At 41.0% G+C, this 12,500-nt stretch overlaps 1 protein-coding gene across 1 annotated transcript in view; it reads right to left on the bottom strand.

Annotated features, from left to right (window-relative positions):
* The window catches only part of LOC117742761 (glutamate receptor 1-like), a 42,072-nt gene that overhangs the window by 2,339 nt on the left and 27,233 nt on the right, over positions 1 to 12,500 (bottom strand). Inside the window, exons 14-16 of the mRNA XM_034550381.1 lie at positions 12,436 to 12,500; positions 2,213 to 2,327; positions 570 to 704 (exon numbers count right to left, since the gene is read on the bottom strand). The exon at positions 12,436 to 12,500 is cut by the window's right edge and continues 183 nt beyond it. Of these exons, the coding sequence (XP_034406272.1) occupies positions 570 to 704; positions 2,213 to 2,327; positions 12,436 to 12,500 (315 nt within the window). The remainder of the gene's footprint in view (positions 1 to 569; positions 705 to 2,212; positions 2,328 to 12,435) is intronic.

Below are 12,500 nucleotides of genomic sequence, written 5' to 3'. Positions count from 1 at the left end.
ATCTTCGCATCTTGGTCTCTTTGTATCTTGGTCTCTTTACCTATTTGTCTTGTCTCTTTGTCTCTTTGTCTCTTTATATCTTTATATCTTCGCATCTTGGTCTCTTTGTATCTTGGTCTCTTTACCTATTTGTCTTGTCTCTTTGTCACTTTATATCTTTGTATCTTGGTCTCTTTGTATCTTGGTCTCTTTACCTATTTGTCTTGTCTCTTTGTCACTTTATATCTTTGTATCTTGGTCTCTTTACCTATTTGTCTTGTCTCTTTGTCACTTTATATCTTCGTATCTTGGTCTCTTTACCTATTTGTCTTGTCTCTTTGTCACTTTATATCTTCGTATCTTGGTCTCTTTGTCTCTCTGTCTTTTTATCTCTTCGTATCTTGGTCTCCTAGTCTCTTTGCATCTTGGTCTCTTTACCTCTTTTTTCATCTCTCTGTCTTTTTATCTCTCCGTGTCCTCGCCCATAAACATAAACATGGCCGTGCGTTGTCTCGAGGAGAAGAAGTGAATCTGTGCTTCTATTGTTGGACCTTTCAGTGAGTACGACACCTGGAGGGGGCGGGGCTTACCTTCATTCTCCTGGACTCGATCCGGGACTTGTAGCAGAACTCGACCAGCGCCACCAGCATGGCGAGGCCCAGCCCTCCAATCAGGATGTAGAACACTCCGGCCACGTTGCTCAGACTGAGAGCGCTCGTCTTGTCCTGTTGGCGCAGAGAGGCGGGGTCAGGGACAACCAATCACGGCGCAGGTAGTCATGACATCACTACTAAAATAATAATAATAATATAATCTTTTCTAACCAACAATATATATTTATTATCTTTCAAAGGCTATGATGAAGAGGCTGTATAACAAATCCTGTTTACCAGCTAATCATAATTGACTATATTGGTAATAATAGCATCATAATCAATGTTATATTTTATGATTATTTGTATTATTAATATCGATTTTATGTCTCTATATAGATTGACAGACATTAAGTATCGTTACTTCTTTGGCTTTGACCTTCAGAAACAATCGTGTTATTAAACTTAAATCCTTTCATTAAAAAGTCAAAAAGTGAATTTTGGCCAGAAACGTCCAATCAGAGAACTCCTAATAAACCGAGACCTGTAGCTAAAGATCAAACTGATGAAATATATGAATTCACTTCTTTTGGAAAGTATTCTGACGGCTTCGTCTCTATAGAAACGGTTGCAGAGGCTCATGGGTAATGTAGTATTTTGAGTCGTTTGTTGATGGCCAAGTTGAGATAAGTTAAACTGGTGATCAGAACATAATTGCTTTGCAACTCTATTAAAAATGTTGTCCCGTTGCATTGTGGGAAATGTAGTATCCATCGGCTAAAAGTTGCATTGGTTTTACTATCTCTTGTGAAACAGCACTAAGCTGGTGAAGAACTTATTAAAAAGGTAAAAATACCTTTTTTTACAGCCTCAAACCACAGCCTCTGATAATAATATTCCATATGTATATTTCACATGCAACTCCATGCACATAAATGCAAACAGAGTGAAGTAAAACAAAGAAATATTCATCCCTAAAGACAAGTTGTTTAAGGAAATGTTTTTTATCTTCTAGTCACCTTTCACATGTTATTTTCAGTATGAATACAAAATTCTGACTCAACTTGTACAGAAGAACAAATCCTCCTTAAAAAAGGGGGGATTTGATTGGTTGTTGAGCTATTTCTGTCACATGCATCTTTTGTTTCGGTGGGCGTGGCTTAGCTCTGACATCCAATAGCATGCAGCCTGCCAAAAAACAAAAAACAGCACTCATAGTGGGCGGGGCCTCTTCAACAGGAAGTGTTGTGATGTTGGGGTGAGCCTATCAGAGGTTTCCTCTCCAAACTGTCACGTTAACTCTCAGCCAATCAACTTATGTCAAATTATACTAAACGACACTTTAAAAGTCAGGTATTTAAAAAAGAGAGAAACATCTAAACCTTCAAACACTTGTTTGGGGCTGAGGTTTCAAGGGTTCTGTCAGACTAAGAGTTCCATTGAGAACCTTGAGAACCTAACTTAGAGAAAGTTGATCTATATATATATAAATATATATAATAACTTTTCTTTCAGAGTGTACCTGCTGAGGTTTGGGTCTGAGGGGATAAGGTGTGTGTGTGTGTGTGTGTGGGGGGGGGGGGGGAGGGGGGGGGTGAAGCAACACATGACCTCGGGACCGAGCAACCTCAAGAACTGACCTTTCTGCCGGAGTCCTTGTGTCCACACTCCCCCTTGTCATACCACCACTTGTTTTTCAACTTGTCTAAGACGGCTTGTTCATTGAGCTTCAGAACCGCTAGGTTTACTGGGATTCTTCACAGACCCAGGGGAGGAAGGGGGGAATAACATAAATAACATTATGCACCTCCATGTTATCTTATGTTATTGTTATTGTTCAGCAGCACCCGTTCGATAGCGACAGCAACAAACAACACAATCACACATACCGCTGATGTCAAAGTGATATGCGTTAATACTCCATCTAGCTCGCGGCTCCCTACGGAGAGATGTGTATTACTATATCACTTTGGGTAACCGGCAACAGCCCAAACACTGCGGGAACGCCGGGTTAGAACCCGGAGAACGTCTGTGTGGGAGGTCCAAGAACCGGATCAGAGGGGTATTTGACAAGACCAGATTTATTCAGTTATTTGTCTCCATGAAGATTATGCTCCTATACAAATGTCTGTATATATATATATATATATATATATATATATATAGATATATATATATATATATATATATATATATAGATATAGATATATAGATATAGATATATATATATATATATATATATCTATATATATAGATATATATATATAGATATATATATATATATATATATATATATATATATATATATATATAGATATATATATATAGATAGATATATCTATATATCTATCTATAGATATATGTAGTTTCCCATCTGAGACTAAATTAAGAGGCGAGTCTCCTTTGAGCTGGACTTGACGGATGTCACCATGGCAGCAGCATCGTGTGTCAGATGATGTTGGACTTCAGTTCTGAAGCGCTCTGGCTTCTCGTGCACAAGCTGCACGTTTGTTTTTTGATCCACCACAGTGGACCAATCAGAGCTCTGCTGCACTTTTTTTGAAGAACAGTTTGTTTGCACATGATAATTAAACCTGGATGAAATTGCATCATCTGCTCTGAAGGTTAAAGCTTCCAGCTGCGTTGTTGTGAAATGCCCCCCTGCATCAGCAGGTTGTTGGATCGAACCGCCTCCCAGTCCAGAGGTAGAACATCAGAGGGTTCGATCCCGAGTGTTTCAGGCTTGATATTGAAGCCGTGGGTAGTGGCCGGTTACCCCGGTGTGCCGGGGTCGTTACCCGTTGGGGGTTACGGTGATCTGACCTTGGAGTCCCCTCCCCCGGTGCCGCACTCTCCCTTGTCATACCACCATCTGTTTTTCAATTTGTCCAACAGGCCCTGCTCGTTCAGTTTTAATACTGCCAAGTTTACAGGGTTTCTACGGGATGATAGCAATGAGGGATAGAAGGAGCTCGTGTTAATCGTTACATCGACATCATCATCACATGGAGGCTTCTTCTAGGACGACTTCACCGCTTTCCAACCCAGACCTGTTGAAATGTTGTTCCCATGTGTTAACGTAGTGCACAGTTTGAGTGTCAAAGACTGCTGCAGTCACTCGCTGGGCTTAAACTATATAATGTATGTAATTATTATAAAACCAGTCTAAACGCCCTCCACCACCCCAATCTCAACGTTACTATTTGTTATTGTTGGTTTAACTCAGATTTGATGTTTGGAGGACGAGTTGTTTCTCCCAAATTGAACCGCCCAACCTGTTGGTTATAAAAGGTCCGTTCCTTGGTGGCGTCTCTCCCTGACTCATATCTGGGTCCCCGTGGTGGTGAGGTGGCTCCCATAGTCAAGAAACAGCGTAGACAAATACCACTTGGTGGTCTCACCAGTTAGTTAGCCAACGAGCTGGTTCAAGGCTGGTTCTGCCTTGAAGAGCCGGGATATGATAACTGTCACCTGGACCTTCACCTCCAGCTGGAAAAGACTTAATGCACTTCAGCGTTGGCTTTAGGAACAAACCCACTGTTGGCATGACCTCTGGCCCAATGGCCTCTGTGCCAATGACCTTTGGACCAATGGCCTCTGTGCCAATGACCTTTGGACCAATGGCCTCTGTGCCAATGACCTCTGGACCAATGGCCTCTGTGCCAATGACCTTTGGACCAATGGCCTCTGTGCCAATGACCTTTAGCCCAATGGCCTCTGTGCCAATGACCTTTGGACCAATGGCCTCTGTGCCAATGACCTTTGGACCAATGGCCTCTGTGCCAATGACCTCTGGCTCAATGACCTCTGGCCCAATGGCCTCTGGGCCAATGACCTTTGGACCAATGGCCTCTGTGCCAATGACCTCTGGCCCAATGGCCTCTGTGCCAATGACCTTTGGACCAATGGCCTCTGTGCCAATGACCTTTGGACCAATGGCCTCTGTGCCAATGACCTTTAGCCCAATGGCCTCTGTGCCAATGACCTTTGGACCAATGGCCTCTGTGCCAATGACCTTTGGACCAATGGCCTCTGTGCCAATGACCTCTGGCCCAATGACCTCTGGCCCAATGGCCTCTGGGCCAATGACCTTTGGACCAATGGCCTCTGTGCCAATGACCTCTGGCACAATGGCCTCTGTGCCAATGACCTTTGGACCAATGGCCTCTGTGCCAATGACCTTTAGCCCAATGGCCTCTGTGCCAATGACCTTTGGACCAATGGCCTCTGTGCCAATGACCTTTGGACACCACACCAAGGTGGTTATAATCTTGTCAAGCTTTCTGCTCACTACGTAATCGTGGTAAACAGATGATGTCTGGTGTCACTGCACGATAAAGGAAGTGACTTCAGTGATTTGGGACGTCTATGGGTAAAACCTGGACATGCTGGGCTCCTCCAGGAGGCCCACTGGTTTAAGTGGAGCCCAGTGATGAGCTGCAGCAGAGGGGTTCCCCAATGGAAGCTACCAGTGAGGTGGGCCAGTAAAGGAAACAACACTTTAATATGGTCTGGGGAGGAAGACAGCGAATGAATTCCGTTACTGACGACTGACTTGCATTCATGACCTGATCAATAAAAGAGTAACAACAGTCAAAGGCTTGGACACAAATACAAACTGGAGGATGTAATTGTTGTTGTATTAATGGAATGCAGTCACCTGTGGTTCCCCTTCACATACTAGTGATGCTCAGAGCTACAGAGCATGTTGCTACGACGACGGCAAGAAACATGAAACATGAGCCAACCAGCACAGAGACGACCACAACAATGATGTGATGAAGGAGCAGTTATATTCCAAAGTGAAGTACACATGGCAGGAAGTAGTCCAGATGAAATGTACATTCAATTATTATTACGGGAATCCAAGTACAACACCTTTTTTTTATTACACCCTTTTTCCATCGAGAGGCTCTTCTTTTTAAACTTTATTTCCCATGCTTGACATTTGACCCCTTGGGAGCATGTTCTTAGGAGCAGTGGAGATCGAACCGCTAACCTTGTGGTTAGAATGACCCACTTAGCTTCATCTTTGTAAATTGCTCAAATGGGACGATAGTGCGGTACGTTCACAAGAGTTTCAAAATGTAAATAATAGTTAGGGCATAAAACCAATGATTTGTTTATCTTTATAAATCCAGAAGCAGCAGAGCCAGCTGAAAAAAGATTACAATCTATTCAATTGTGACGCCCCTCGTTTTAATCAATAAATCAAAAGAATTGTAACAATGTCATTTTGGAACAATAACTCTCCAAATGGTCCGATGAGAACAGAGCACAGAGATACGGAAGCACCGAGAGCTGATGAGCTTTTATCTGTGGAAACATGATGTTATCAGCCGACCCAGAGGCAACTGATTACCCAGCATGCTCAGCATTCAAGGGCTTTACCACAACCGTGTTGTCTTCTTCTCTTTGCACCCAAAATAAATTCTACACATGTTATATCTGTTTTTAGAAGTTCTCACTTATCAATTTGCTTTTAAGAAACATGAAACCATTTTACCACCAAGGCAGAATCTTCTGGCTTTGGTTTTTCTGTCCGTGTAGCATTTGGATTAATTTCATAACACAGGAAAATGCATTGTTATTACGTTCGGCGTGAACTAATCTGATCTACCGTCTCTGGGTTGGCTGTAAAACGCTGATGTGAAGCAGAAAGAATGAGAACAAGACATCTGATAACGACTTTGTCTGAAACAAAAGGAATGGAAGAGACGTGACTTTCAAATGCTGCAAGAGGAAAATAAAACTCGTTGTTTAACTCAGCGAAGACGTTTGAGTCCTGAATAGATCATCATCCATCTTTATTAATGATGTTAAACCAAGGGGTAAATATTCCCCCTTCTTGAACATAAACAAATTAGATCACAACGAAGTCTTCAAACTCATTTTAATCTAAAGTTTCTTTCAGAGAAAAAGGTAGAAAAAGGAAATGAGAATCCTCTTTCTTGGACTACTTTCATCTGCCGTTGCGTAACCGTCTGCTGGTCATCAGAATGAGGTTCTGGGTTGTTGTTGTTGTTGTTGTTGTCTCTGTAGCTATTGTCTTGAGTTCTGGATGTAAAATGTGAGAAATTTCTGTTTGTGAGAATTCATCGTAGTCATGTCCACCACTTCGTTCAACAGTACGGTGTAGTATGCATAGTGTATGATGTAGTTTACATTGTAGTGTACGGTGTAGTGTACATTGTGTACGGTGTAGTGTACATAGTGCATGATGTAGTGTACCTAGTGTATGGTGTAGTGTACATAGTGCATGATGTAGTGTACCTAGTGTATGGTGTAGTGTACATAGTGCATGATGTAGTGTACCTAGTGTATGGTGTAGTGTACATAGTGCATGATGTAGTGTACATAGTGCATGATGTAGTGTACCTAGTGTATGGTGTAGTGTACAAAGTGCATGATGTAGTGTACATAGTGCATGATGTAGTGTACCTAGTGTATGGTGTAGTGTACATAGTGCATGATGTAGTGTACATAGTGCATGATGTAGTGTACCTAGTGTATGGTGTAGTGTACATAGTGCATGATCTAGTGTACCTAGTGTACGGTGTAGTGTTCATAGTGTATGGTGTAGTGTTCATAGTGTATGGTGTAGTGTTCATAGTGTATGGTGTAGTGTACATAGTGCATGATGTAGTGTACCTAGTGTACGGTGTAGTGTACGGTGTACGTTGTAGTGTACATAGTGTATGTTGTAGTGTACCTAGTGTACGGTGTAGTGTTCATAGTGCATGGTGTAGTGTTCATAGTGTATGGTGTAGTGTACACAGTGTATGGTGTAGTGTACCTAGTGTACGGTGTAGTGTTCATAGTGCATGGTGTAGTGTTCATAGTGTATGGTGTAGTGTACATAGTGCATGGTGTAGTGTACATAGTGTACGGTGTAGTGTATAGTGTACGTTGTAGTGTAAGTAGTGTATGTTGTAGTGTATCTAGTGTACGGTGTAGTGTTCATAGTGTATGGTCTAGTGTACGGTGTAGTGTTCATAGTGTATGGTCTAGTGTACGGTGTAGTGTACCTAGTGTATGGTGTAGTTTACATAGTGTATGGTCTAGTGTATGGTGTAGTGTACCTAGTGTATGGTGTAGTGTACCTAGTGTACCTAGTGTATGGTGTAGTTTACATAGTGTATGGTGTAGTGTACATAGTGTATGGTGTAGTGTACCTAGTGTATGGTGTAGTGTACCTAGTGTACCTAGTGTATGGTGTAGTTTACATAGTGTATGGTGTAGTGTACCTAGTGTACATAGTGTACGATGTAGTGTACATAGTGTACGGTGTAGTGTTCATAGTGTACGGTGTAGTGTTCATAGTGTATGGTGTAGTGTTCATAGTGTATGGTCTAGTGTACCTAGTGTATGGTGTAGTGTACATAGTGTATGGTGTAGTGTTCATAGTGTATGGTGTAGTGTACCTAGTGTACGGTGTAGTTTACATAGTGTATGGTGTAGTGTACATAGTGTATGGTGTAGTGTACCTAGTGTACAGTGTAGTTTACATAGTGTACGGTGTAGTGTACATAGTGTATGGTGTAGTGTACAGTGTAGTTTACTTAGTGTACAGTGTAGTTTGCTGTGCTGGCTCCCCATTGACATCAGGACAGCAGAAAGTCTCTACATCTTCCGTCGCAAACTAAAAACACATCTTTTTCGACTATACCTTGAATAGGGAAGGTAGCACATTAGTAGCACTTAAATGTCTCTTAACGATGGCACTCTGTAGTTTAACTTTATTGAAGAAATTGTACTTGCTTGATTCTTGTTGTTCTGAGTTTGGACTCATGGTTTAATGCACTTATTGTAAGTCGCTTTGGATAAAAGCGTCAGCTAAATGACATATAATGTAATGTAATGTAATGTACATAGTGTATGGTGTAGTTTACATAGTGTACAGTGTAGTGTGCCTAGTGTATGGTGTAGTGTACATAGTGTACAGTGTAGTGTGCCTAGTGTATGGTGTAGTGTACATAGTGAACAGTGTAGTGTGCCTAGTGTATGGTGTAGTGTACATAGTGTATGGTGTAGTGTACATAGTACACAGTGTACGATGTAGTTTAATGAGTGTATGGTATAGTGTACGTAATGTATAGTTTAGTTTACATAGTGTACGGTGTAGTGTACCTAGTGTACAGTGTAGTTTACTTAGTGTATGGTGTAGTTTACATACTGTACAGTGTAGTGTACATAGTGTATAGTGTAGTGTACATAGTACACAGTGTACGATGTAGTTTAATGAGTGTATGGTGTAGTGTACGTAATGTATAGTTTAGTTTACATAGTGTACGTAATGTATGGTTTAGTTTACATAGTGTACGGTGTAGGTACATAGTGTGCGGTGTAGTGTGCGGTGTAGTGTACGGTTTAGTTTACATAGTGTACGGTGTAGTTTACATAGTGTACGGTGTAGTGTACGGTTTAGTTTACATAGTGTGCGGTGTAGTTTACATAGTGTACGGTGTAGTTTACATAGTGTGCGGTGTAGTGTTCGGTGTAGTTTACATAGTGTGCGGTGTAGTTTACATAGTGTACGGTGTAGTTTACATAGTGTAAGGTGTAGTGTTCGGTGTAGTTTACATAGTGTACGGTGTAGTTTACATAGTGTACAGTGTAGTGTTCGGTGTAGTTTACATAGTGTTCGGTGTAGTGTACGGTTTAGTTTACATAGTGTACGGTGTAGTTTACATAGTGTACGGTGTAGTTTACATAGTGTACGGTGTAGTGTACGGTTTAGTTTACATAGTGTGCGGTGTAGTTTACATAGTGTACGGTGTAGTGTTCGGTGTAGTTTACATAGTGTGCGGTGTAGTTTACATAGTGTTCGGTGTAGTTTACATAGTGTGCGGTGTAGTTTACATAGTGTACGGTGTAGTGTTCGGTGTAGTTTACATAGTGTGCGGTGTAGTTTACATAGTGCATGGTGTAGTGGTTATAGTGTATGGTGTAGTGTACATAGTGTACGATGTAGTGTACATAGTGTACGGTGTAGTGTTCATAGTGTACGGTGTAGTGTTCATAGTGTATGGTGTAGTGTTCATAGTGTATGGTCTAGTGTACCTAGTGTATGGTGTAGTGTACATAGTGTATGGTGTAGTGTTCATAGTGTATGGTGTAGTGTACCTAGTGTACGGTGTAGTTTACATAGTGTATGGTGTAGTGTACATAGTGTATGGTGTAGTGTACCTAGTGTACAGTGTAGTTTACATAGTGTACGGTGTAGTGTACATAGTGTATGGTGTAGTGTACAGTGTAGTTTACTTAGTGTACAGTGTAGTTTGCTGTGCTGGCTCCCCATTGACATCAGGACAGCAGAAAGTCTCTACATCTTCCGTCGCAAACTAAAAACACATCTTTTTCGACTATACCTTGAATAGGGAAGGTAGCACATTAGTAGCACTTAAATGTCTCTTAACGATGGCACTCTGTAGTTTAACTTTATTGAAGAAATTGTACTTGCTTGATTCTTGTTGTTCTGAGTTTGGACTCATGGTTTAATGCACTTATTGTAAGTCGCTTTGGATAAAAGCGTCAGCTAAATGACATATAATGTAATGTAATGTAATGTACATAGTGTATGGTGTAGTTTACATAGTGTACAGTGTAGTGTGCCTAGTGTATGGTGTAGTGTACATAGTGTACAGTGTAGTGTGCCTAGTGTATGGTGTAGTGTACATAGTGAACAGTGTAGTGTGCCTAGTGTATGGTGTAGTGTACATAGTGTATGGTGTAGTGTACATAGTACACAGTGTACGATGTAGTTTAATGAGTGTATGGTATAGTGTACGTAATGTATAGTTTAGTTTACATAGTGTACGGTGTAGTGTACCTAGTGTACAGTGTAGTTTACTTAGTGTATGGTGTAGTTTACATACTGTACAGTGTAGTGTACATAGTGTATAGTGTAGTGTACATAGTACACAGTGTACGATGTAGTTTAATGAGTGTATGGTGTAGTGTACGTAATGTATAGTTTAGTTTACATAGTGTACGTAATGTATGGTTTAGTTTACATAGTGTACGGTGTAGGTACATAGTGTGCGGTGTAGTGTGCGGTGTAGTGTACGGTTTAGTTTACATAGTGTACGGTGTAGTTTACATAGTGTACGGTGTAGTGTACGGTTTAGTTTACATAGTGTGCGGTGTAGTTTACATAGTGTACGGTGTAGTTTACATAGTGTGCGGTGTAGTGTTCGGTGTAGTTTACATAGTGTGCGGTGTAGTTTACATAGTGTACGGTGTAGTTTACATAGTGTAAGGTGTAGTGTTCGGTGTAGTTTACATAGTGTACGGTGTAGTGTTCGGTGTAGTTTACATAGTGTTCGGTGTAGTGTACGGTTTAGTTTACATAGTGTACGGTGTAGTTTACATAGTGTACGGTGTAGTTTACATAGTGTACGGTGTAGTGTACGGTTTAGTTTACATAGTGTGCGGTGTAGTTTACATAGTGTACGGTGTAGTGTTCGGTGTAGTTTACATAGTGTGCGGTGTAGTTTACATAGTGTTCGGTGTAGTTTACATAGTGTGCGGTGTAGTTTACATAGTGTACGGTGTAGTGTTCGGTGTAGTTTACATAGTGTGCGGTGTAGTTTACATAGTGTACGGTGTAGTTTACATAGTGTACGGTGTAGTGTTCGGTGTAGTTTACATAGTGTGCGGTGGTGTAGTGTACGGTTTAGTTTACATAGTGTACGGTGTAGTGTTCGGTGTAGGGTACATAGTGTGCGGTGTAGTTTACATAGTGTACGGTGTAGTGTTTGGTGTAGTTTACATAGTGTGCGGTGTAGTTTACATAGTGTACGGTGTAGTTTACATAGTGTACGGTGTAGTGTTCGGTGTAGTTTACATAGTGTACGGTGTAGTTTACATAGTGTACGGTGTAGTGTTCGGTGTAGTTTACATAGTGTACGGTGTAGTTTACATAGTGTACGGTGTAGTGTTCGGTGTAGTGTTCATAGTGTGCGGTGTAGTTTACATAGTGTACGGTGTAGTTTACATAGTGTAGGGTGTAGTTTACATAGTGTACGGTGTAGTGTTCGGTGTAGTTTACATAGTGTACGGTGTAGTTTACATAGTGTACGGTGTAGTATTCGGTGTAGTTTACATAGTGTGCGGTGTAGTTTACATAGTGTACGGTGTAGTTTACATAGTGTACGGTGTAATTTATGGATTAATTTCTTCAGGATTCACACAACGCACCTGCTGGAGATCTGCTCTGAGTTTTTATTAAAGCTTTAATCTGACAGCTGAAATGCAGACAGATAGACGGATGGATGGACAGACAGGTCAGTAATGAGGTGATTGCAGTGAGACAGGCAGGTTGGCAGTCAGACAGGCATTACAGGAGACATGACAACGGACAGGTAAACAGGCTGACAGACTGAAACACTGAGACACACACATGTGGACAAAGACGAACAAAAAGAGAGAGAGAGAGACAGATTAAGAGACAGACAGCCAGACTGACACACAGACAGAAACACAGACAGTTAACAGGTAAGAGCTGCATGTGCAGAGGCGGACCAAGTCTCAAAGGTCATAGGTCAGAATGTATTTCATCAGTAAAAATGTAATTAAATACAAGTTAAACTACAAATACTTTCTCATTATTACTTCTTTATATATATATATATATATATATATATATATATATATATATATATAGGGACCTACTGCCCTCCTACACTTTACACTTCACTACTCTACACTTTACACTATGTAAAATGACTTTAATTGTCTTTCAGTGTACTTCACTGTACTCCATATCTCTGCAGAGAACTGAGTCATAAAACAACGTTCAATACATTTCATTTGGTCTGTATGTTGTTTACATTAAAACAACAACAACACTACAGCCTACCTGAGGGGCGATCCTTTGGGCGTGGCCACCCCGTAGCCCTTGGAGTCCAGGTTGCCTCCTACTTT

This window comes from Cyclopterus lumpus, chromosome 14 (assembly GCF_009769545.1).
Source record: "Cyclopterus lumpus isolate fCycLum1 chromosome 14, fCycLum1.pri, whole genome shotgun sequence".
Classification (NCBI taxonomy): Eukaryota; Metazoa; Chordata; class Actinopteri; order Perciformes; family Cyclopteridae; genus Cyclopterus; species Cyclopterus lumpus.
The sequence above is the reverse complement of the archived record's forward strand: the minus strand, read 5'-3'. Positions and strand labels throughout refer to the sequence as shown.